This window comes from Xenopus laevis, chromosome 6L, assembly GCF_017654675.1.
Source record: "Xenopus laevis strain J_2021 chromosome 6L, Xenopus_laevis_v10.1, whole genome shotgun sequence".
NCBI lineage: Eukaryota > Metazoa > Chordata > Amphibia > Anura > Pipidae > Xenopus > Xenopus laevis.
Window position 1 is genome coordinate 55132044 of NC_054381.1, and position 26449 is coordinate 55158492.

The 26449-nt window shown below is 39.6% G+C and overlaps 4 protein-coding genes across 5 annotated transcripts in view; 1 reads left to right on the top strand and 3 right to left on the bottom strand.

Annotated features, from left to right (window-relative positions):
• The window catches only part of topbp1.L (DNA topoisomerase II binding protein 1 L homeolog), a 58500-nt gene extending 54357 nt beyond the window's left edge, over positions 1–4143 (top strand). The window contains exons 27-28 of the mRNA NM_001089099.1: positions 1862–2023; positions 3576–4143. Coding sequence (NP_001082568.1) covers positions 1862–2023; positions 3576–3710 — 297 coding nt within the window. The 3' untranslated portion in view covers positions 3711–4143. The remainder of the gene's footprint in view (positions 1–1861; positions 2024–3575) is intronic.
• Positions 4144–4942: 799 nt separating this feature from the next.
• LOC121394615 (palmitoyltransferase ZDHHC20-like) lies at positions 4943–6393 on the bottom strand. The gene has a single exon (XM_041566048.1). The coding sequence runs from the start codon at positions 6336–6338 to the stop codon at positions 5364–5366; it is 975 nt and encodes a 324-aa protein (XP_041421982.1). The 5' UTR covers positions 6339–6393; the 3' UTR covers positions 4943–5363.
• A 3285-nt stretch (positions 6394–9678) lies between these two features.
• On the bottom strand, positions 9679–11147 carry LOC121394616 (palmitoyltransferase ZDHHC20-like). Its single transcript, XM_041566049.1, has one exon. It carries the CDS (start codon positions 10664–10666, stop codon positions 9692–9694), a length of 975 nt encoding a protein of 324 aa, XP_041421983.1. The 5' UTR covers positions 10667–11147; the 3' UTR covers positions 9679–9691.
• A 2044-nt stretch (positions 11148–13191) lies between these two features.
• cdv3.L (CDV3 homolog L homeolog) lies at positions 13192–23466 on the bottom strand. Of its 2 annotated transcripts, none has more exons than XM_018266710.1 (5): positions 23035–23466; positions 17903–17979; positions 17407–17546; positions 15065–15224; positions 13192–14891 (listed from the first exon to the last, which is right to left on the bottom strand). In XM_018266710.1, the coding sequence occupies exons 1-5, from the start codon at positions 23260–23262 to the stop codon at positions 14765–14767; spliced, it is 732 nt and encodes a 243-aa protein (XP_018122199.1). In that variant the 5' UTR covers positions 23263–23466; the 3' UTR covers positions 13192–14764.
• Positions 23467–26449: the final 2983 nt, after the last annotated feature.

Consider the following 26449-nt stretch of genomic DNA (forward strand, 5'->3'; position numbering starts at 1 on the left):
TGATTTGTTAGATATTCTTCAAAGTCCCCACAAAACATAATTATGAAAGTATTCATGGTATATGTAGGCAAAAATGTGTGGTTCTTGCAATAAAATTATACCTTTCTTCAACTTTTATTTTCGGGTTTATTTTGTATATTTCTTTTAAGATTGAGCTGAATTCACATATAACTGCTTATTATTACATATATGGGAAATTAACATGATCTATTGATGTTGCTGGTATAACTTATCAGCAAGCAAAATTCCATTTAAACCATTGCTGACCATTATAGTTGTCTCTATTTTGCAAAAGCTGGTAGGGCAATGGCAGGGGACTCTATGAATGTTGCCTCTGATTTAGAGGTGATTTACGTTCTGATAAATATATTGGAAAGCAATATGGATTACAGTGTAACAAATGCTGTGGCACGGGGTGGTTTGGGGCATTTTGTTTATTGCACTCTACATAGTTTTGAAAGAGTTTTTAACCTGATAGAACTTCTATCACTATCATGATTGTGTTGGGAGACATGCAATGATCATCTCTGGCATTATTTGGCCTCCTCCATGGCTCCCATCTCATATATGTGACATATAGTTGAATACATTTGTAAGGTTAGCAGACTCGGCTCCAATACCCTCTCATAACTGGTAAGCTTGATAAAAGGCCACTTGTAGCCTGAAATGTCACTGTTATCCTGGTCCTGCCATGTGTACCAAATAAAGGTATTTAATTCCATTGAACAAGGTGCTGTATGTCAATTTTCTTCAATATAGTTGAATGCAGTCCCCCCCCACACACACACACACACACTTGATTTATTGAATTGCTTTGATTCTTTCAACAATTTATCCAATCAAATCGAATTACTATTTGATTGGATAAAGTGTTCATAAAAGTAGGGATGCACCGAATCCACTATTTTGGATTCGGCCGAACCTCTGAATTTTTCACGAAAGATTCGGCCAAATACCAAATCGAAACCTAATTTGCATATGCAAATTAGGGGTGGGAAGGGGAAAACATTTTTCACTTCCTTGACAAAAAGTCACGTGAATTCCCTCCCTGCCCTAATTTGCATATGCTAATTCGGATTTGGTTCGGCCTGGCAGAAGGATTCGGCCGAATCCTGCTGAAAAAGGCCGAGTCCTAGCCGAATTCCGAACCCAATCCTCGATTTGTTGCATCCCTACATAAAAGCAATTGGCTGCAATAGTTTGTGGGTGGGAGAAAGAATCAGGATTTTGGTGTAGTCAAGTATATGTCTTATATGTGAGACCGAGGACATGGAGGAATGGTTTATGCCAGCAGGGAAAGATGGGAATAAAATTGGGTGGCTGAAGTGGCATGGTGCAAGGATAATATAATATTAATATAAATATACTGGGGGAGGTGACATATGACAGAGGAGGAGTGAGGCAGAAAGCATGAGAGCTGAACAGTTGATAACACTGGGAGGGCAGCAGAGGAAGGAGGCCGTACATGTGACAGATGAAAGACAGTGCTGCAGGGAGGACAGACAGACAGACCAGGGTGGTGCAGGTTATATTAGCTAGAGATTTATCCAGAGCACAAATATGAGAGGGGACGGCATGAAGATGTGTAGGTACAGCAGTGGTCTGAGCATGCAATAAAAGATTGCCATGAGATGTTCTAAAATGAAAACTATACTTTCCAGCTCTTTACACTTTCAACTGGTTATACTGATAGAAACCTTCTGGAGTTGATTTTATTTTCCCCGGTCCTTAAATAAATCAGAGACCTTATGAATCATGCCTATGTGTGAAAAGCAGTCCATGCACTCTAAAAAAAAAACATTTGTAATGAAATATGACTAGGGATGCATCAAATTCATCATTTTTGTATGGCGTTTTATAGGTATTTGCTGGCCATTCTTCTCCTCTGTTTAAAGAAGCAAGCCACCTCTTTGCTGACTTCAGCAAACTGAAACCCGATGAGCCCAGAGTAAATGTGGCAGAGGCTGCAGCACAAGGAGTAAACTGCCTGAAACCAGAGTATATTGCCGACTACCTCATGAAGGTTTGTTTATTTCCTAAACTGCACTCACAGTGTTTTCCTCAGAGCAGAACTACATTTTTACTAAACAATGAAAAACAGTAATTAAACGTGTATTTTTGTGCAAAATTCTGAGGTTTTTTTCTTTATCAGTGTTATTTTCCCCGCCAGGGTACTGGGAAAGTGGTGTTTAAAGGAACAGTTCAGTATAAAAATAAAAACTGTGTAAATAGAAAGGCTATGCAAAATAAAAAATGTTTCTAATATAGTTAGTTAGCCAACAATGTAATGTATAAAGACAGGAGTGACTGGATGTCTAACATAATAGCCAGAACACTACTTCCTGCTTTGCAGCTCTCTTGGTTTCCACTGATTGGTTACCAGGCAGTAACCAATCAGTGACTTGAAGGGGGGCACATACATCATAACTAATTGCTTTTGAATCTTAGCTGAATGCTGAGGATCAATTGCAAACTCACTGAACAGTTATGTCCCATGTGGCCCCCTTATAGTCCCTGACTAGAGTTAGAGAGCTGTAAAGCAGGAGGTTGTGTTATGTTAAACATCTAGTCACTCCAGTCTTTATACATTACATTTTTGCTAATGCTTTGAAATACTCTAAGCATCTCAAATTAGTGTAACTACTTAAAGGATTACAGATAAAATTAAGTGGACTGATATTTTGACTCCTATTCTGTTTTAGTCTGAAAAAAGTCCAGCAAAACATGGGCTAGGTACGATGTACTTATAATATAACAAATATATAGAAATAATTGCACTCACAAAACCAAGAACACATCTTTTTGGTTGGAGGGTAGGCCGCAGCACTGTTTTATTAGCATTTTTTTGACACTACAGTGTAGTTTAATTTATCATTTATTGATATCAGAAGAAAAACCGGCCAGCCTCTGCTCTTGCCCAGCAGGCCACCATGAGAATATCCAAAACTTATCAAATTATAATATACATGCCATATTTATTTGTTATGGCCACCAGTCATGTAAATCCAAAAGTACATTCTAATGCTGCAACAGTTTATTTTTTTATTTTTTTTTTATTTCATTTTTTTTTTATTAATATAACAATCATAAACAAAGGGTGGGCGGGCGCAGTCCTCCTCCTCTGATGCCTTTCGCCGGAGAACCTGCTCCGATGTCGGCGCAGGTATTTTATACTTACCCGAATGGTCACCTGACATCTCTAGACCAATCGGATCAGCGAAAAAATTACCTCACCTGCCGGGCATGTACATTGAATCCTGGAAGCGCTCGGCAGGTGAGGTTAACCCCACAGACCTCAACCAGCCCATGCCTGCACAGGGATAATTCCCTGCGCAGTACATTCTCACTTTACAATTAATTGCAGTAAATGCCTCGTTTCACTTTATGCTTTATCTCCCACAGTCTATCCTTTCTTTTATGTCTTGCTTTTTTTTTTCCTTCTCTGGTGAAGATCCTGCTGAAGATGCTGAGATCCATTATATCCTATTTCCCTATAGAACTGTGCTGGGATCAGTTATTTCATATCTATACTTCTTTCTGTTTTGAAAGTAACAGACTAATATTTCTGGTTATAGGAGCTACCTCCGCCCATGAACAATTACTGCCTCCCAGATGCAATTCCATATGTCCGGGTTACAGGGACTGGGCTTTCGCGCAAAAGGAAAACCTCTGGAGACGTCTCTGATGTTAAGAGATCACGGCATTACTGAGAGAGTGAGATTGAAGAGCTAGAGAAAAAGGCAGCAGCTTGGTAATGCCAACTATGTAGCACTACTCTTTGTGACAAAATGTTATGTACTCTGTCATGTCTGTTAATTTATATGGAAATCGGTTTTTTCATGTCAAATACTATGTAGATATGTACACAAATAACATTCCCTGTATTTTATATACTTCTATGTGTCCGTGCCCCAATATATGTGAAATACGTTTCATACCCTCCCTGTTCATTGGGTGCAGTTACCGCCCAGTTATTTGTACACTTGTATAATAGGCAACCTTTTTTACTCATACTATTGTCATTCCCTTATTGCTCCTGTCCAACTAACAGTGGATAGGCAATATTGAATGAAATGTTATTTTCTTTTTTCTTTTAATAGTACTGTTTTTGAGTATATGTTAAAATATAATAAATCTAAACACAAAAACTACCTTGTGCATCTAGATTTTGATGTAGGGAAAAAAAAAAGAATAGGACTTTTAAAATCAGTACTTTTAGTATCAGTATTTCAATATAAGTATGTCCTACTGATATAAGTATCCCTACACAAACACATAGCTGCTCATCAGATTTCTTCTAAAGTGAATTAGATGCCAAGCATAGAGGCACATTTATCATGGGTCGAATTTCGAATCCATGTGAGGTTTTTTTTGGGTTTTTTTTTTAAACTCAAATGACATTTCAAACTTTTTGAATTGACTGCTTTGCCAATTACTTGTGAACCTTTTTGAAACGCACAATTCATTATGTAGCAGGTGCGGACTACTGCTGATCTAAAGGGGTAATGAGCTTTCAGGTTCATTATACATTAATCTAAATGATTGATAATTAAACTGATACATTTTAAAACACAGCCTTTCACGTTAGAAATGGGTGGGTTCGGGTCGACCTTGCGCTGCTCCTCGCGGGTGGGTGCGGTTGAGCTCTTCTCCTGCTCTCCCCGCCGCCACCTTCAAATGCCGGCTTCCGGGTTCTGATTTCATAGTCTAACGTCTGCTCGCCCCACCCCTTTTGTGATGTAGTTGGCGGGGCAGGTCGGCGCGGGTCTATAAAAGGACCCCGGAAGCACAGGTAAATGCATTATCTGGGGTGCGGCTAATATTTTGTCAAATATTTTCCAAAATGAAGTGCTTTTCTATTGGCTGCAAAGCTGACATGTGCTGCATTATTGAACAGTGACAGATATAGGGAGTAATGAAATGTACATTCCTAAGAGGCTAAATGAGCCGCTATCCCATTATGAAGTTTAGACCTTTCACTGGATCTGTTTCTATTATTTTGGTAAGTGCAAATGTAATTGGTGTCGTTTTTCACCCTAGTTATGAGGTGCTGCCCCCTATAGGTACAAAAATGACCAATGATGCAACAATATTAGAGAAATATAAATATTTATTTCAATAACAATTACAAAGGGTTTCTGTAACAAGACATTGAATATGTAGCAAAGTTGCAAATTTGTGATGCTGTGACGCTATGAGTTAAAGTCTACGAACTTCACTTCTTTATAAATACTCCCCATAACACATCTTGATAAGTTTCAGCTTTTCTCTCTCTCTTTAATGTGGAACTAAAATTCTGCATGAAATTCAAGCGCCATGAACTTTTCTGCATTGTTTTCACTTCTGAGAGTTGTTTTTGGGACTCATTTAGAAGTTTGGCAGTCAATAGCCCCATTTTTCTCTATGTCGTCTTTGGCATCACCCAGTGGGAATGAGGAGCCATCTCCTAAACTGCTGAAGATTGGGATGAACCAATATCTCTTTTTATTGCCAAACACTTGTCTCCAGTTCTTTCTGTAGCCCAAGTCATAGGGATTATACTTACAATGTATGCCTTCATTAAACTCTAAAAGAGTGTCATTCATTAAAACCAGTGAGTAATGTTCATAAATATACCGATAACAAAAGATTATACAGAACATTGTACTCATGCAGAACAGCGCAATGACTGAGTCTTTGGAATCCATGTTTGTCACTTGACCAGTCCAGAACAGTATGGAGCAATAAAGGGACACTGCACTAGTGAATATAAGCAGTAGGGGAACATAGAGCAGGAACAGGAGGAAGAACTTGTAGTTGGAAAATCCCACGCAGTTGTTTAGAAATACGCAATGATGATCCACTTTCAGTATACAGATGTCACACGCTGTACAATGATGGCACCTGTCTGGCTTTATGAATTGGCATTTTCTACAGTACTTAATTGGTGTTTTTGAATCTATATTGTAATATAAAGGCAAGTTTTTGGCCGCACGGCTGAGGATTTGCTCCTGCACTTCTGGCCTCTCCTCACTCAGATACAGCTGCTTGTCAGACTCCGATAGGCGGAATGTTTCAGGAGGGACGGCTGGAGGCGTTATAACAACCCGAAGATAACTCCACACACACAGGAGGAACAAAATGTGGAACATCACCAGGAAAGTTGCCTTTAACTCTTGTGATGGTACAGTAAATATGCACAGCTCCACCACAAATATGTAATAGCAGGTAACAAGGAGCCCGATGATTAGTGTAACCAATACCCTGCTCTTTCTCCTCTTACATGCATTATTTTCTTCTTTGTCCATTTTTTCTTCGTCTATATATATAATCTTATAATTTTCCTCTTGTTTTTCCATGATAATATTCGTCAGGTAACAAATTCAGTTATAAATAAATTCAAAATAAATAAGTTATAAATAAATCATAAATAATATTAAATAAATAAGTTATAAATAAATGATAATCAATAAATAAATAAGTTATAAGTAAATTCAGTTATGAAAAAGAATGGAAAGATCCAAATAGCGACAGAGTTGAAGATAGCTTCTTACTCCACCGCTACCAATCCATGTAATGACCTTCAGCTATTTTTCCCCACGGGTGTTTTTCTCCTGTGTATGACATCACAATGAGAGTAACCGTAGCAACCAGTGTTTGGCTCTTCTGTGTATGACATCACAAAGAGTATAACCATGGCAACCAGAACTTCTCTCTTGTGTTTAGCATCACAATGAGTGTAACCATAGCAACCATTGTCCCTTGTGTCCTTATATGGTCACAGAACCCCTCAGCGACTTCTAATATCCTTATCATTTACAGTAGGGGGTAAATTGTCCCTTATAATACATGAGTGATACTCGGAGTTCCCTGAATAACTCAGCCTACAGCCTTGTGCCTTTATATGGTCACAGAACAACCCCTCAGTGACTTCTAATATCCTTATCAAGTACAAGCTACTGTTTTATTATTACAGAGAAAAAGGAAATCATTTTTAAAAATTTAGATTAGTTGGATAAAATGGAGTCTATGGGAGACGGGTTTCTGGATAACTGGTCCCATACCTGAATTTAATTCTGTATAGCCTATGATTATGTGCAAACAAAAAAGTGTCAGATGGTTTTACATTGAAATAAAGCATTTATTGTGCGAGCCTTTTACACATCAAAGTTGGAGCACAACACATTAACTCTTCAGGCTATGTGTTTTATATATTTGCAGCATTATTCTAAGCTTTCTCCTGGCTGAAATTGTCAGGGAGAGCTCTAAACTCTGTTCTGAGTCAGATCATGGAAGGAACCATTTTTCAGAACTACTTAACAGTACAGCACTCTCCTGGTGCATAATGAATTCAGATGACACCGGCAATACAGTGGTTCTAATATCCTTATCATTTACAGTAGGGGGTACATTATCCCTTAAAATACATGAGTGATACTCGGAGTTCCCTGTATAACTCATTCTGCAGCCTTGTGCCTTTATATGGTCACAGAACAACCCCTCAGTGACTTCTAATATCCTTATCAAGTACAAGCTACTGTTTTATTATTACAGAGAAAAAGGAAATCATTTTTAAAAATTTAGATTAGTTGGATAAAATGGAGTCTATGGGAGACGGGTTTCTGGATAACTGGTCCCATACCTGAATTTGATTCTGTATAGCCTATGATTATGTGCAAACAAAAAGTGTCAGATGGTTTTACATTGAAATAAAGGATTTATTGTGCGAGCCTTTTACACATCAAAGTTGGAGCACAACACATTATCTCTTCAGACTATGTGTTTTATATATTTGCAGCATTATTCTAAGCTTTCTCCTGGCTGAAATTGTCAGGGAGAGCTGTAAACTCTGTTCACTTCATACTGCATTGAAGGTGCCAGGCAGGAGCCAGATCATGGAAGGAACCATTTTTCAGAACTACTTAACAGTACAGCACTCTCCTGGTGCATAATGAATTCAGATGACACCGGCAATACAGTGATTCTAATATCCTTATCATTTACAGTAGGGGGTATATTATCCCTTATAATACATGAGTGATACTCAGAGTTCCTTGTATAACTCAGCCTGCAGCCTTGTGCCTGTATATGGTCACAGAACAACCCCTCAGTGACTTCTAATATCCTTATCATTTACAGTAGGGGGTACATTATCGCTTATAATACATGTGTGATACTCAGAGTTCCCTGTATAACTCAGCCTGCAGCCTTGTGCCTTTATATGGTCATAGAACCAATCAGTGACTTCTAATATCCTTTTCATTTACAGTAAGGGGTACATTAACCCTTATAATTCATGAGTGATATTCGGAGTTCCCTGTATAACTCAGTTTGCAGCCTTGTGTCTTTACATGGTTCTGGGACTCCTCAGTTACTTTTAATACCCTTATTAGGCTTGGGTGAATTTGGCCGTTTCGTTTCACCAAAAATTTGCCTCCGGCTCAGTGTTTTCGACGCCAATTAAAAGTCTATGGGCGACAATTTTTTTTGACGTGTGACGCCATACAAGTCTATGGGTGTCATTTCCACGACAAAACAATTTGAAAAAATTCACCCATCCCTAACCCTTATATTTTAAAATAGGGTGTGTTTTATACCCTTTATACATTATATTCGTTTATCTTTCACATATGTTTGAAGGGAAACATTGTAGGGCCGCCTCAAAAAGATCCTCAAAGCTGCCCAGCGTGACCTAATCCCCCGGTGGTGCACTGCGTATGCAAAATGCAAATATCGCGGTGCAAAGGAGTAGTAAAGCCAGTGCCAACATGGGCAGATTTTTATGAAGAATTGCTGATGGGAATTAAGAGTTAAGTGTCAATAATTTGGGCTGGTAAATGCATTATCTGGGGTGCGGCTAATATTTTGTCAAATATTTTCCAAAATTAAGTGCTTTTCTATTGGCTGCAAAGCTGACATGTGCTGCATTATTGTACAGTGACAGATATAGGGAGTAATGAAATGTACATAACTAAAGGTGGCCATACACGGGCAGATAAAGCTGCCGATATCGGTCGTTTGGACCGATTTGACAGCTTATCTGCCCGTGTATGGGGGCTTCCGACGGGTCTTCCCGATCGATATCTGCCCACGATATCGATCGGGAAGGTTGGATTTTTACCCAACCGACCCGTCGGAGCCGCTTGGCGCATCGTAATTCGATCATACGGCCGAACGTTCGAATTACCCCCGATATAGCCACGCAGTTTAGTGGCATATCGGGGAAAGATCCGCTCGTTTGGCGATGTCGCCAAACGAGCGGATCTTGGAGTCTATGGCCACCTTAAGAGGCTAAATGAGCCGCTATCCCATTATGAAGTTTAGACCTTTCACTGGATCTGTTTCTATCATTTTGGTAAGTGCAAATGTAATTGGTGTCGTTTTTCACCCTAGTTATGAGGTGCTGCCCCCTATAGGTACAAAAATGACAAATGATGCAACAATATTAGAGAAATATAAATATTTATTTCAATAACAATTACAAAGGGTTTCTGTAACAAGACATAGAATATGTAGCAAAGTTGCAAATTTGTGATGCTGTGACGCTATGAGTTAAAGCCTACGAACTTCACTTCTTTATAAATACTCCCCATAACACATCTTGATAAGTTTCAGCTTTTCTCTCTCTAATGTGGAACTAAAATTCTGCATGAAATTCAAGCGCCATGAACTTTTCTGCATTGTTTTCACTTCTGAGAGTTGTTTTTGGGACTCATTTAGAAGTTTGGCAGTCAATAGCCCCATTTTTCTCTATGTCCTCTTTGGCATCACCCAGTGGGAATGAGGAGCCATCTCCTAAACTGCTGAAGATTGGGATGAACCAATATCTCTTTTTATTGCCAAACACTTGTCTCCAGTTCTTTCTGTAGCCCAAGTCATAGGGATTATACTTACAATGTATGCCTTCATTAAACTCTAAAAGAGTGTCATTCATTAAAACCAGTGAGTAATGTTCATAAATATACCGATAACAAAAGATTATACAGAACATTGTACTCATGCAGAACAGCGCAATGACTGAGTCTTTGGAATCCATGTTTGTCACTTGACCAGTCCAGAACAGTATGGAGCAATAAAGGGACACTGCACTAGTGAATATAAGCAGTAGGGGAACATAGAGCAGGAACAGGAGGAAGAACTTGTAGTTGGAAAATCCCACGCAGTTGTTTAGAAATACGCAATGATGATCCACTTTCAGTATACAGATGTCACACGCTGTACAATGATGGCACCTGTCTGGCTTTATGAATTGGCATTTTCTACAGTACTTAATTGGTGTTTTTGAATCTATATTGTAATATAAAGGCAAGTTTTTGGCCGCACGGCTGAGGATTTGCTCCTGCACTTCTGGGCTCTCCTCACTCAGATACAGCTGCTTGTCAGACTCCGATAGGCGGAATGTTTCAGGAGGGACGGCTGGAGGCGTTATAACAACCCGAAGATAACTCCACATGCACAGGAGGAACAAAATGTGGAACATCACCAGGAAAGTTGCCTTTAACTCTTGTGATGGGACAGTAAATATGCACAGCTCCACCACAAATATGTAATAGCAGGTAACAAGGAGCCCGATGATTAGTGTAACCAATACCCTGCTCTTTCTCCTCTTACATGCATTATTTTCTTCTTTGTCCATTTTTTCTTCGTCTATATATATAATCTTATAATTTTCCTCTTGTTTTTCCATGATAATATTCGTCAGGTAACAAATTCAGTTATAAATAAATTCAAAATAAATAAGTTATAAATAAATGATAAATAATATTAAATAAATAAGTTATAAATAAATGATAATCAATAAATAAATAAGTTATAAGTAAATTCAGTTATGAAAAAGAATGGAAAGATCCAAATAGCGACAGAGTTGAAGATAGCTTCTTACTCCACCGCTACCAATCCATGTAATGACCTTCAGCTGTTTTTCCCCACAGGTGTTTTTCTCCTGTGTATGACATCACAATGAGAGTAACCGTAGCAACCAGTGTTTGGCTCTTCTGTGTATGATATCACAAAGAGTATAACCATGGCAACCAGAACTTCTCTCTTGTGTTTAGCATCACAATGAGTGTAACCATAGCAACCATTGTCCCTTGTGTCCTTATATGGTCACAGAACCCCTCAGCGACTTCTAATATCCTTATCATTTACAGTAGGGGGTAAATTGTCCCTTATAATACATGAGTGATACTCGGAGTTCCCTGTATAACTCAGCCTGCAGCCTTGTGCCTTTATATGGTCACAGAACAACCCCTCAGTGACTTCTAATATCCTTATCAAGTACAAGCTACTGTTTTATTATTACAGAGAAAAAGGAAATCATTTTTAAAAATTTAGATTAGTTGGATAAAATGGAGTCTATGGGAGACGGGTTTCTGGATAACTGGTCCCATACCTGAATTTAATTCTGTATAGCCTATGATTATGTGCAAACAAAAAAGTGTCAGATGGTTTTACATTGAAATAAAGCATTTATTGTGCGAGCCTTTTACACATCAAAGTTGGAGCACAACACATTATCTCTTCAGGCTATGTGTTTTATATATTTGCAGCATTATTCTAAGCTTTCTCCTGGCTGAAATTGTCAGGGAGAGCTCTAAACTCTGTTCTGAGTCAGATCATGGAAGGAACCATTTTTCAGAACTACTTAACAGTACAGCACTCTCCTGGTGCATAATGAATTCAGATGACACCGGCAATACAGTGGTTCTAATATCCTTATCATTTACAGTAGGGGGTACATTATCCCTTAAAATACATGAGTGATACTCGGAGTTCCCTGTATAACTCATTCTGCAGCCTTGTGCCTTTATATGGTTACAGAACAACCCCTCAGTGACTTCTAATATCCTTATCATTTACAGTACGGGGTACATTATCCCTTATAATACATGAGTGATCAGGGGTGACTTGGCTAATGGAAGGCAATGTACAGGATGTTGCAGAATGTTCAGTGGAGTATTAGGCTTATTATTGCAGAGAATTGAAAGAGTTCTTTTGCTTTTTAAAGCCGGCTGCAAGAACAATGAATGCAGCAATCCGATTGGTTGCTATAGGTAGCCCACAGGCAAATTTGCCCAGTGTTGATAAATGAGCCCCAATGTTTCAGTCTGTACATTCAAAGTCCATGTAGAGGCACCCCTGCATTTATGTTAAAGGGGAAAGCTGTTGAGGCGGGGCACATTGTGCTTCCAAAGGAGCCATAAGACCGGTTAGCCTCTTGGGTTCCAGGCAGCATAACAACTGAAGAGTATGCTGCTTAAATGGTACCTAGGATCAAGTATGCTAGGGCCACTCTACAGTCCAAACTTTGGGGGGGTAAAGTTGCCTAGTCGTCAGAACAGGTGTTTAAAGAGTCGTCATTAACACTAGGCCATGACAATGCCCTTAAATCATTTAAATACAATGAAAACAGACAGCACAACTGAATTTTCACAATAATTTCTGTGAAATTTAGGTTTTTTACTTATTTGCAAACTCTTAGTTCCTAAATGTTGCAAGCTTACAGTTTAGAGATCCCTATCCCACTCATACAGGGTCAGTTTCACCAGAAACAATGAGCTTGTTTGTGTTTGGAGCATGACAAGAAATTGAATTGGAACACTTGGCAAAAACAGCCAAACAGACCGACATAGGGAAGTACATACACTCTACTGCCCTGGTCAGAGTCAAACTCATGTCCTCACAACATCAAAGCAGCTCTCCTGTATCCAGTGAGGTACATAACGGATCTTTTCGTAACTTGGATCTTTATACTCTGTCTACTAGAAAATCATATCAACATTAAATAAACCCAATAGGCTGGATTTGCTTACAAGAAGGATTGATTATATTTAAGTTTGGATAAAGTACAAGCTACGGTTTTATTATTACAGAGAAAAAGGAAATTATTTGAATAAAATGGAGTCTATGAGAGAAGGCCTTTCCATAATTCTGAGCTTTCTGGATAATGGGTTTCCTTGTTGTACAACAGCACATAACTAGAATTCCCTGAGCAGAACCCAGCAGTACTGTATACAATTCTGCATCACTTTGCCATATGGAAAACAGAATAATGGCAAGAAGGGTGTCAGGTTAAGGGTCTATGGCTGGTGGATTTGCATGGGGCTGAGTATTTATAGAAGCAGCATGGTGCTGTTGCAGCAGAATTTTAAAGGGAGAGAAATCTACTAGAAACATAATATAAAATGTTACAAATAAGACAGGAAAATGGTAGAGAGTTCAATTTTAATTCTGTTTATTAATGTCACATGAATGTATGTCAAGTCTGAGAATCCCACAATGGACAGTCTATTAACCCCTCACACAGAAAGATAAGCCTCAAGTCACATGTTTGTAAGTATATAACCTTTTGTAAAAGTGTTACCAGAATTGAAATATAAATTGGTTGTCACTGAAGAGAAAAAAAAAGTTTAAAATGCCCCTGACTGATGGAGTTCCAGACCAGAGGAATATTAAGTTAGAAAGAGCAGGTTCAGCCCTCGCCGTTATACTTCCACTTGGTGCAGTTCTATGAGAAGAGAAGGCATCCCTGTGCTGTTCATGCACCTGATTCAAAGATAGGTTCGGAGACCTGCTAATGCTGCCGCTGCTTTTAGTCGGTTAAAAGTCTTTCACAGATGATCCAGTGCATGAAGCATAATAGAAAAAGAAAAGGCAGCCTTTTAACCCATGGTATCTGCAGCACTAATGGTTGGAGAAGCAGAATCTATACATTACTTTATTAGAATACACCGAGCAGGGATTTCTATACACTTGTATTATAGCAAGGCCAGTATAAAGCGGCAGGTCTAGAGCTCCAACAGAATGAGCTGCAACTGCATTTAATTCGGTTTGAATAACCTGTGGGTGGAATATATTTTTGGGTGGAGCTTTAAATGACTGCTGCTGTGTGTGCACCCGGCTCCAACCTACTTTTAAACTTTCCATATTAAATAATTGGCATCTAATTACCATCAACAAGCAGAATAACCTGATTGACAGCAGATGATGCATTACAAAGTACTCCTATGGTGCACAAAACACACTGCAATTTCCTTTTACCCATTAGACAAGGTATCAATAGAACAGCTTTATTGCCCCAGTGGCTCTAGCAGATTGAATATTTAAAGATGACAGAAAATAGTCTGGAGTAGGCAACCGATATTGTTAAGAGTTAACAGCAGGAAGCAAGCCAATTAGACAATGAAACCTTCTTTTGCCAAATCTGATGAGTTTTGCCCTTTAAAAGGGTAACAAACTACATCCACAAGGTTCTGAATTTCTTTAGAGACCCATATAAAAACTGTAAAGATTGTAATGGTACTTATACTAATAATCCCTTTAAGGTCACTTAAATCATTGACACGGAAAGCAGACAACAATCTGAAGAGCTGACTTTTCCCAAAGAGCTTGCAATCCATGTGGTGTCCGCATTAAGCACAGCATATCTGAGGTAGTCAACCTTAGTCAAGGCTCAGAATAAAAAGATTTTGATAATGACCACTTAATGCTGAATTTTTCAGTTCTCTTCTTTGATGGGTTAGGTTTACAAAACGTTGGGAATTCATGTACAGTTCTCAGAGCCTTGCGAGGCACCTGTTCCCAGACTTGGGGGGGGGACCTAAAGGGTTGCGTTGTTTTAATATTCCAATCATTTTTCATTGAGTTCATACGCAGGATACTGGAATAGTTCAAACAAGTTTATGTTCACACGTTGAGAGCTGTAGTTTGATTACCTTGGTGTGTGGGTAAAAAAAAAAAAAATATATATATATTTATAAAATACAATAAATTTGTATTTGCCATTTTATTGTTCGCCTAAAACCGCATACTGGTTGTCTAACTGGAGTCGGAGGGCTGGGTTCTTGGCTGCTTCGTTACTTGCGCGATTTTTATGCTTTACTATTTCAAAAGTCTTCTCCATTTCTTTTTCCCTAACAGAATAAAATAAAAGGTAAATAAAAATATTAACACTAATTCTGTCAACAGAATCCATTAAGCAGAAGCTTTATAAATGTATTTAACCCATCAGCTCTATTAAAATGACTGCATAATACTTAAATAAAAACGCGGAAATAAAAATGCGGAAAAAAAACCCTGTACTTACCTGCGGGACTCTGTGTGTTTGGCAGTGGCTTGAAGCGATGGAAACTGTGTATCACTATAAATTTCGGGTGGACCCTGTGGTTTTCGTGTTGTCACAGAGGCTCTGGCCCCAGGAGGTCGATATACACCACCAGTATGGACAGGCTCTGGCGCTTCTTCAACTTTAACCAAAGAAATATTTCTAATTAGCATCACATCAGTCTCATTTCATGATTTCATTCTATAAATACAATCAAGGAAAGTATCTTGTCTCTACCACAAAATTAAAGAGTAGCACCAGAAACAGTATTGTATTAAAGGGGACCTGTCACCCAAAAAAAAAAAGATTCAAAATCCTATTTTATCACACTAGTCAAGCAAAATGAACTTTAATTACACTATATAAATTATTTGTATCTTGTTTCCTTCAGTCTGGGAATTAATAATATAGCAAGCAGGCAGGAGCCATTTTGTGCACACTGTTATTAAGGGAAGCCTTGTATCATCTCAGAATGATGAATCTTGTGCACCAGAATGGGGGACCTGATGTCCATCCTCATGCCCTGGCTACACAATTAAATGGTTACGAGAAGTGGGGGAATGTGGGGAGAGTAGTGACATCTAGGAGGTGCTGAATGGAAAGTGAAAGTAATTGTCTGCCCCCCCCCTCCTTCCTCTATGCTTAGGCATAGAGGAGGGGCAGACAATATTTGATTGACAGCTAAGGTTTTTAAATGAGTTTACAACAGCTATGAATGCTTTAATAAAAAATAGAAATTGGATTTCATGTTTAATTTGAAATGGACTTTTATTATACAGATTTTTATGCTGGGTGACAGGTCCACGTTAATACGTTATACTTTGTTTTTGGCCTAAATGCAGTGATAATAACAGTACACAAAGGTTAACATATAATGAGTAAAAATAAACATTGGGTTAATGGGCCATACACATCTTCACCAACAGCAGAATAGTGCATACAAATGAAGCAATTAAAGTTTGTGGCCTTCTACTGACTATCGCATAAATCAGCTTGAGAAGTGGGTGAAGGATTTATCATCTGAGCAAAGGTATTGTGAACTGTTCAAGTAGGTCAATAACTATGTCCTTCAATGTATTTTAGCCATTTATATAGAATAATGTACTTCACCCACATAACAATATTCCTTTTACACCCAAGCTTCATGTTTGCTGTTAACTGATGCAATCTTTTGTCTGGCAAATTCACCACAATTGCCTCTGATTACAGCCCTGTATCACTTTAGTCAGTTTATAGGAAACATCCTAAAGTGGACCTGTCACCCAGACATAAAAATCTGTATAATAAAAGCCCTTTTCAAGTTAAACATGAAATCCAATTTCTTTTTTATATTAAAGCATTCATAGCTGTTGTAAACTCATTTAAAACTCTGTTAATCAAATATTAACTGCCCCTCCTCTATGACTTAGGCATAGAGGCGGGGCAGACAATTACTTTCACTTTCCATTCAGCACTTCCTAGATGTCACTGCTCTCCCCACATTCCCCCGTTCTCTTCACCATTTAATTGTGTAACCAGTGCATGGGGATGGACATCAGGTCCCCCATTCCGGTGCACAAACAAGATTCTGAGAGGATGCAAGGCTTGCATTAATAACAGTGTACACAAAATGGCTCCTTCCTGCTTGCTATAATTATGAATTTCACAGACTGAAGGAAACAAGATTCAAATAATTTATATAGTGTAGATAAAAGTTCACTTTGATTGACCAACGTGATAAAATAGGATTTGGAATAATGTTTTTGGGTGAAGGGTCCCCTTTAAGCCCTGCCATATATAACCCACCTCACAGCATCACCGAGTTCTCCTCTTAAGCTGGCCATAGACGCAAAGATCCGATCGTACGAATCAGCGACCCGCCACTAACCATTCAGATCAAAGTCTTACCATTCAGATCAAATAAAGTAGTAAAAGAACAGATCAGCGATGTTCTGCCCCTGACAGCAATCGTACGATAGTTATGTCTGACAAAGCTAGTGACAGTCTCCCTCTGAAAATCGTACGATCGGCAATACACGCAGAGATATTATCGGCAGGTGACAGAAATTTTCTAACCTGTCCGATCAACCTCGGCTGGACGAAAAATGTCGGGACTCTCCACTCACGGTCCGAAAATCGTACCAATCCACGATTCGTACGATCGGATCGTTGCGTCTATGGCCAGCATAAGAATGGTAGCCAGCAGCGTGTATATAGGTTTGACCATATTTAACCTGTTTCCCAAAATCACTCCTATATAACAAACACATTCCTTGTATGTTAGGCAGCTAGGAACTTGTAATGAAGGTATAAACATTGCTAAATCAACACTAGCTTTATTTTACCAGCACTTATGGGAGCCTGGGCCTGAGCCGTTTTATTCCAAGGACCAGATGACTTGTCAGAGCCAAAACCTCCACTTTCTTCCCAGTCCGCTCCTTGTTCTTCCTTATTTTCATTTTCATCATCTTCTTTTTCATTGCTGCTTAAATGAAAATCATCATTTTTAACTTCTGCTCACTTTTGCCATGCTTTTGGTAGGACATATACTGGTTAATGTAGAGCGTAGTTATAAATCTATAGAATAAACTTCTACTTCTTCAAGTACTACCTGGTCATTAAAGACCTACATAATTCAAATAAACAGGTTCATTTGAAAGAGTTCCTATGGCAGCAATGTCTAATATCTTTCTCTGCTTTAGACGAGGGCAACAAGGTTTGGCAATGGTGCTGTATCTCCCTAAATTGCCCTTTGCATGACTTCCACATTTTTTTTTGCTTACTTGTCAAACAATCATGCAAAAATAGTGCAAAAAGAATTCATCCAGCAGGTAACAGTACCTTATTTGTAAAGACTGAAGCCTAAGGCCAGAGTAATCAACTTCTTTCTGCTCAAATTCTTTCCATTCGTCTTCTTCCTAAGAAAAGAAAAAAAATTAAACTCATTTAAGTCAGATCTAAGACCTATGTGAAAAATAAAAACTACAGTCAAGCTTTAGTAAGCCACAGAAACCACTCTTTTCGAACAGCTGTTTGGTTGCTTTGAGTAAATGGACAAACCGTAAACTTTTCAACGATTATCATCCCCTAATGAGGATAAAATAATAAAGTCTAAGACAATAAAAGGTATTGACATTTCTGATTCACTCTTGCCTGGTTGAAGGCTGTGAAAGGTCTCCTTTAAGTAAAGTATTTATTATATTAATGAAGCCCCTTTACTAAGCAACTTTTCATTTGATCTTCATTTTATATTGTATGATATTTATTAATTCAATCATTTGCTGGCGGAAACAGCAAACAAGTTCTACCAATCAGGCAGCAGTATAATTTCCAGGTCTCAGCATGCATTTAAATTTGCAACATAAATGTATCAACAGGGAAACTTGGGTTTAGTTGGGTTAAACTTTAAGCAGGTTCCCTGCCCTTTGGAGGGTGATCTCACCAATATACAAGTCATCAGAGAGGTACAGGCTTATAAAGTAGACAATATCTGGCTGTGTGGGTGCAGGTTAGACAGTAGCAAGTCAGGGTGGTGTTAAATGTTTGACCTGCTCATCCCTACAGGATTATGCTGTCCATTACACTCCCAGCAGTGACCCACCACGTTTTAGCACAAAAGTGTTGGGGATATATACTATTAATACTAATATTATAGCAACATCTTCTGGTTTTAGAAAATACATGCTTTGTATTCCTTATGAATGGTGCCCTGTGAGCAAATTACCAATATGTGAATAAGTCTACCGTGTCAATGCAAAAAGAAAATGTTCAGGCTGTCGTCAGCAACAGGACAGATATAAAAGGAATACAACCTGAATGTAATTTCCGCATTCAGAAGGGAGAGAAGAATGAAAAATTAGTCAGCAACAACCTAGACAAGACAGCAAGACACAAAGCCATCAAATTAACGCCTACTAAATCAGTTTAATCCACCCACCATCATCACAAGATTCACCTTCACCCACACAACACTACTGAAGAGGTGAAGATGCAAGTCTTTATAAAGAAATCTAGATATAAATATAGAAACCATACATGCAACTAGGCTGAATATGCAGCAAAATTTCCATCCTATAACAGACATGCTGGTGCTTTTTCCTACATTTTCGCAAACACAGATCACTCAAAATGATACAGTGATCACAGCATTGCTATAAATAACACTTTATTCATTTTTAACAAGTTAAAATACTTTTCAGCTGAAAGAAGAGAATTACTAGAGTGCCAAAATGTTAGGCCCCTCCCCAGTAATAATAATCCTTTACTCGATACCCCTAGGCCAGTGCTCCTTTTCACTAACAACTGCACCGGCTTAGGGTCTTCCTTCTTTCCTCAGGGCCCGGGCAGGTGCATATGCAGCAGTGAAAAAGCCCACTTTGGGGATCTCATTTCAGCGACCCCCCCTTATGTGGCCCTCCATATCAAAGTCTGCCTGCTGTGTCTGTTTACCATTTGTAAAATTTAAAAGGTATCACTACAGAGATTAACTGGCCCTGTATTGTTTAATCAAATTCACACTGTAATCCCCTTTATTGTTTACGCCTGTGATCCTACTTCATTGTTCACACTTGTGACACCTCTGTTGTTCACATCCTAAAGCCTGTATTGTTCACATCTGAGACCCAGACTGAAACTGCCCACATTGTTCACCTGTTCAAACCTTATTGAAAATGCTAATGAGGCACCAGCACTGTGTCACTGTATGTAGTACATATTAGACTGGTCCTGATTTCCCTGGCTCCTGCTCTGTTCTGTCTTCCCTCCCTGTGTGTGTCATACTCTGCCTGCTCTTTGCACCCTGTGTTTGCCATACTCTGCCTGATCTATGATCCCTATGGAACACAAGCCTGGTATTTGTTCTGGGGGTTTGTTAACATTTGAAAATTATTGTTAGGGGCCCCTAAGGTGTTTAATCATATGCTGGGGCACTGTATTATACACAGGGGAGGAGGCATATGGATGTAAGGGTATGTCTTAATATGACTTTTTTCACATATGAGTGACATCCCTGCCAGTGCCAGGCCAAGGTAGTTTGGCACCCTAGGCAAGAGCTTCAATCAGAGCCCCCTGTCCTGCATTACCTTTTACCTCCTTACCATGATGGTTTTTAAATAAAGAAAAAAAGAAAATGTACAACACTTATATGACTGCCCCCTGTACCAACAAGCCCAGTAGCCATCCATAATACAGCCCCTCTGTACCTGTGCCAGCAAGCTCAGCAGCCATCCATCATACAGCCCTCCTGCAGCCATCATATTGCACCCAATCTTTACCAGTGCCCAGTGGCGTAACTAGTTACTGGGCCCCATAGCAAATTCAATTTAGGGCCCCAAAATATTTATAAGTTGGCCTATTTTACCAAGATATATTAAAATTGCTAATTAATTAGGGTCTCACTGGGCCCCCTACACTCCTGGGCCCCCCTGCAAATGCAGGGTCTGCTTCCTCTATAGTTACGCCAGTGCCAACAGCAGCCAAAAATAAATCTGATCCACCCGACTGAATGACCATGATTACTGAAACAAATGATTAAACGCTTGAAAAATAAAAAAAAAAACCCATTAAAAAAGTGTCCCTCAATGATGTTGTCCTAGACGCCGCCTACCCCTGATCCCTGCAGTGAGCACCAACCATCTGTTTTTTTGGTGTGCTATTAATGCTGGCATGGTCTTGTGGTAACATGGGTGTGGTTTAAAGTGGGTGTCATCTAAAAACAGGGAGTGGCTAACACTGGCTTCCATTATCGGCCCTCCACCATGTAGATTAGAAAAATTCCGGCCCTCTGTACCATATAAATTGGACAGCACTGCTCTGCAATGTCTATAGCACTAGATACATTATACAACCTAAAGTATCCAAACACTCAATTGAAAATTAAATATCTGTACTGCTGACTTCAAAACAGTCTCTAAAGCAGTTTCAGAATAACCCGCAATTCGGCACTGACCAAGGCACCCACTGAGCCGCTACTGCATTGGTTAAACAGCTTTTATTTAAACACACTGGATGACAATGGCATTGGGTGATTAGTTGAACCAACGCATTTCGTGCCTGCAATACCGGCATTTCCTCAGAGTGGTCTCTAAAGCAGCGTCAGCAAAAGGAGCTTAGTGTATTTATGGGTGGTCAGAAGCAAACAAATGAAATGTCTTCAATATCAAGTGTTGGCTAAAGTGAGTTAAAGGCCACTGGCAATGGTGTGTGTAGCAGCAGAAATTCATTCTTTGGAGTAATAAATGGCAATTTACCATCTGGCAGTCGGACATAAAAGTGCGGGTTTGGAAAATGCCAGGAGAACATTACTTGCCTAAATTTATAATGCTGTAATGTTTGGTGAAAGAGCAGTAATGGTCTGGGAACTCTTTTCCATGGTTTGGGCTAGGACCCCTAAATCCACTAAACCTTAAGGCTACGGGACACAATAAAGTTAGTTTGTAACAATAGTTTGGGAAAGCCCTTTCTGGCTTCAGAACAATAATGCCCCCCATAAACACATCAAATTCTGTACTAATTGGGTTTGTAGAGATGGGAGAGGAAGAACTTCTCTGGTCTGCACAGAGCCCTGACCTCACCCAAAAGTAACATACTAACTGGAAGCCAGGCCTAATCCAAACTTCTGCGTCCAACCTCTATAAGGGCAAGGAAAACTGAAATATGCAGGCCGAAAATCAATCCCTGTGTGTGTATGTTCTACTTAGGTCCTGCTGCCAGATATCGGGATCCTTCCTGAGCTTTAATCACTAGATACTGATTGTAAATTCGAAATTAAACTGTTTACAATGAAAATAATTCACTCTACAATATATAATTTCATTCCTGAACCAGCAAGTGTATTTTTTTTTTAGTTTTAATATTGGTGTGTAGGCAGCTATCTCAGGTCATTTTGCCTGGTCATGTGCTTTCAGAAAGAGCCAGCACTTTAGGAACTGCTTTCTGGCAGGCCGTTTCTCCTACTCAATGTAACTGAAGGTGACACAGTGGGACCTGGATTTTACTATTGAGTGCTGTTCTTATATCTACCAGGCAGCTGTTATCGTGTGTTAGGGAGCTGCTATCTGGTTACCTTCCCATTGTTCTGTTGTTAGGGTGCTTATCAGAGCACAAGTCACGTGACTGGGGGCAGCTGGGAAACTGACAATATGTCTAGCCCCATGTCAGATTTCAAAATTAAATATTAAAATATCTGTTTGCTTTTTTGAGAACCGGATTTCAGTGCTGAATTCTGCTGGAGCAGCTCTATTAAACTGATGCTGAAAAAAAATTTTTTTCCCTATGACAGTATCCTTTTGTCTCTAACAATAGAATAGTAAACTGAGCAGGCTGCTTCTTCAAGCAACTCATTTAGTAACTGCTGTATGTATGGACAAAATTCAATTACATTTGCACAACCAAAATAGAATGCGAAGCAACTTTTCTGTAGACATGAAAAATGGTTTTGAAAGTTATCGGCAAATATATTGTTAATGGCATCTGTCTTCTGATTGTGACTGTTGGAAAAAAAAATGTAGCAGCTGCCAGTTAACTTGCAGGATTATGAGCTGGCCTGAGCTTCATTGCTTCAACAGTCAGAGACAGATTCCGCTTTCTGCAGCAGTTATATGTGCAGGTAACTTTAAAGCCATTTTAATACAAACACTTTTTTTGGGGTACTTGCCCTTTAAGTCACCCTGTGAGGCTCGAGCTATTTTTGCTAAACTAGTGGCCACAGCTACAAGTTTAACCCCTAGTTCCAGAACGTTGTACAACAAGTATGGGCAAGTCAGACTGCTGCTGCTGAACTACAACTCCCAGAAGTCCCCACGAGCAGGAGGAGGAAAGGGAAGCAGGTACCGGTGCGCCTGTCACTGAGCCCACGTGTTGCTAATGAGGGCGAGTAGCCTAGTTGCCAGCCGGCCCTGTCATTCCATGTGAAGCCCTGATATAAAGGTTTAAGCTGTTAGTTCTACACACAAACAGGCTCCATCTTAGCTCACTTTTTCTTGTAGTTGATCCGGGTTCTCGCTCTTGCCAGACTTTTCCTTCTTTACGCCTTTCCCTGCTGCGGACACATAGGAAGATAAAGAGGATGAAGTTGCCCCGTCAGACGGCCTTGCTGGCCCACGACTTCCCGCCGCACTGCCAGACCCTCCTTTATCTTTCTTCTTCTTTTTGTCTCTCTTCGCGAAAAAGTCGTCCAGACTCCTTTCTTCTGGTTCAGCCATGACGGTGAGAGTTAATGAAAGTGCTAATAGGTCACTTCGCTCAGCGCCCAACACACGCCGGTCACACAGACTCACTGAAAGCGTCGAGGCCGGAAGCGCTGCCCACACCCGGGAACTCACCAATATAGCCGTAGCCAAAGGGGTGTATCAGTCTGGCGAAGTAGCACTGCTATTGGCTGGGGGGTAACGCGAGAACTACAACCCCCTACGCTTTTAATAGTGGTATAGTCTGATTCGCTTAATGGCTCTCTTTTTTTTCTAATCTAGGCTGAGAACGTGTCTTGCCGTTACGTCTCTTGGCTTTTGAACAAACTTTATTAGCAGCGTCCTAAACACTAACACCGTTATATTACATGAGTGCGTTATAATCTGTGGCTCGTCAGTAATTGTTTTATAATACACAAAAGCCATGAATATCCTGTAAATTATATCCTTATAAACGGTGAGTAGTGATGTCATCAGTTATAAACGGTGAGTAGTGATGTCATTTCTGTCACATGACTCACTAAATTTTGTGTATTATAATAAATAAAGTACCCCCAGTTGTAAAATATGAGGATATTAGAAGTTACCTCGGAGTTCCATGACCTGTATAAAAACACTCGGCCTTCGGCCTCGTGTTTTTATATGGTCATGAAACTCCTCGGTAACTAATAATATCCTTATATTTTACAAAAGGGGGTACTTTATTCACTATATTACGATGTTCTAGAACTCTGACAGCGCAGTTAATCGGGGATGCTGGGAAATAATGTTCATCAAAACCTGGTGGCGGCGAATAGCAGGAAATGGCTAAATTATTTGTTTTTTTTTTATAATTGTTGTTTTGTCTTTTTCTGACTTTTTACAGCTTTCAGATGGGGGTCACTGACCCCATGTAAAAAAACAAATGCTCTGTAAGGGCAATGACACGCTCAGATTCAGGGAGAGTTAGTCGCTCGGCGATAAAACGCCTCTGCTTAAGGTTGCCACCTCTTCAATAAAATTGTACCGGCCGGTGGGGGGGTGGGAACAAAAGGGGGCGGTCCGTGATGCAAACGGGGGCGGACGAAAAGCACAGTGACGCAAAATGAGCAGAGCAACACGCGCAATGACCAGCCTTAAGAAAAAAGTAAGTTCTGAGCAAATTGGTGACAGGCCAAGGGCATTTTTTTAAGAGTATTACAAATTACCGGCAACTACATTGCCAGTAAATTTGAAATACCAGCCCCGGCCTTAGCTGGTGTTTTAGCGGCTAGGTCGGTAAAATACCGGCCGGGTGGCAACCCTACCTCTGCAACAGGGCGACTAATCTCCCTGAACTGCCTCCCGCCGCCCAGAATCTAAATTTACAGCGGGATGGTACTCGGAGCGATTCATTTTCTGAAGTCACCCGAAGTTTCCTCGCAAGGCAATTTCGGAAAATGAAGCGCTCCGAGTGCCAATTTCCATTCTAGCCGGTGGGAGGCAGTTCGGGGAGATTATCGTACTTAAATCTGATGGCAGGCATTCAAATAAAGGAGATCTTCCAATAAATTGTAGAAATCAAGTAGAAAAGATTTATTGTGTCCTCCGCCTTGTGCGTTTCGTGTTACAAACACTTAATCATAGGCTCTTATGATAAAGTGTTTGTAACGCGTAACGCGTAATTTATTGGAAGATCTCCTTTATTTGAATGCCTGCCATCAGATTTATGTCCGGTTATTCGCTCCCCAAGCTGAGGGCTTGGTGCACCTGGGCCACTTCCTATATGTGGTGAGTAAAGATTCCACTCACATTATTACCCACTCCCTGTTTCATTGAAATATAGTTTGGGGAGATTAGTTGCCCCGAAGAAGAGATTTGTCGCTGGGCAACTAATCTGAGCATGTGTCTCTGCCCAAAAGGCTACACAGTTATTGTTATTGCTACTTTCTATCACCAATTTTTCTATTCATGTCCTCTCCTATTCACATGCCAGGCTCTTATTCAAATCAATGCATGGTTGCTAGGGTAATTTGGACCCTAGCAACCAGCCTGCTGAAATTGAAAACTGGAGAGCTGCTGTATAAAAAAACCAAATAACTCAAAAAACACAAATAAAACATTAAAACCAATTGCAAGTTTCAGAATAATACTCTCTACATCATACTAAAAGTACTCAAAGTTAATAGTTATATTACTGCCTGTTAATGATATACCCACTTATTCAACTTGTTAGTGCTACTGGTCCTTAGATACTAGATGTGTGTGCGTGTAGCAGAAACGAAGGGTGCTCTGGGGACTGGTAGAGTCCAGTGGCTGGCGCTGTCAGGCAATGTGGTACATGTCTGGACTGCCTGAAAGAGGTGGTTTACCTTTGAGTTAACTTTAAATATCTATTTTATATTTTCACCTATTATCTCACAGAATGATACACACAAATTTATTATCAATGTACGTGTAATATCCTCTTTCCTGCTGAAATCTTACCTTTTGTGTTCTGATCCCTCAAATCTGCCCTGTGCCTGTCACTTAAAATGAACCAATACCACGTCTTCATCAGAAAGTCCCTTTGAAACTCATTGTATGGGTCTGGTTCAGGCCCTGAGCCTGTATCAAGGGTTGAAATCCAAATACCCAAAGAAGAGGATGCATTTCACTTATAGTAAACACTGACTCCTCTTCTGGAGCTTGCTAATTTAAAACCCCTAAAGATATATTACAGTATATGGATATGTTATCATGAATTGGCATGACATACTAATTATTAATGGGATGTTTTTTGTTCTTTTTAGATGATGATGAGAAACGCATGTTAAGGGGTTCAGATATTGAACTTACAATCACACTGTCTGGCACTACCTTTAGCTGACTAATTGTAAGGAGACAGAAGAGAAGTATGAGAACAAATTAGAAGCCACATTTGTGGTAGGTGAACTCAAAAATTGAAGGGGTTCCTTCTTAATAATATATTTGGTTGTCAAGATATAATGTTATTAGAACTGATAAACAGCTGCACAATGGTGGGATAGCATTGCAGTAGCTGAACTATAACACACTTCTTTAAAAAGAAGACAACCCAAATTATGAATAAAAAAATTGTGCATAATGAAAGGAAATGTAATTCATAAGTGTGTTTCCTATATACATTAAAAAATGATTTGTGATGAAGTCTTCCTGTGCCTATTTGGGTATCTGAATCTGCTGGAAGGTTAACTGCTGTGTCAGGATGAGGCTGTCGATGAGT

What these genes read in the sequence shown, in the direction of transcription:
- LOC121394615 (XM_041566048.1), bottom strand. Translation starts at nt 6,338, where the DNA reads ATGGAAAAACAAGAGGAAAATTATAAGATTATATATATAGACGAAGAA.
- LOC121394616 (XM_041566049.1), bottom strand. Translation starts at nt 10,666, where the DNA reads ATGGAAAAACAAGAGGAAAATTATAAGATTATATATATAGACGAAGAA.
- cdv3.L (XM_018266710.1), bottom strand. Translation starts at nt 23,262, where the DNA reads ATGGCTGAACCAGAAGAAAGGAGTCTGGACGACTTTTTCGCGAAGAGA. An exon ending in CGGATCAACTACAAGAAAAA is followed by an intron (nt 17,980 to 23,034) that starts GTGAGCTAAGAT and finishes TTCTTTTCTTAG; the next exon opens with GAAGAAGACGAATGGAAAGA. An exon ending in AAACACACAGAGTCCCGCAG is followed by an intron (nt 14,892 to 15,064) that starts GTAAGTACAGGG and finishes TTATTCTGTTAG; the next exon opens with GGAAAAAGAAATGGAGAAGA.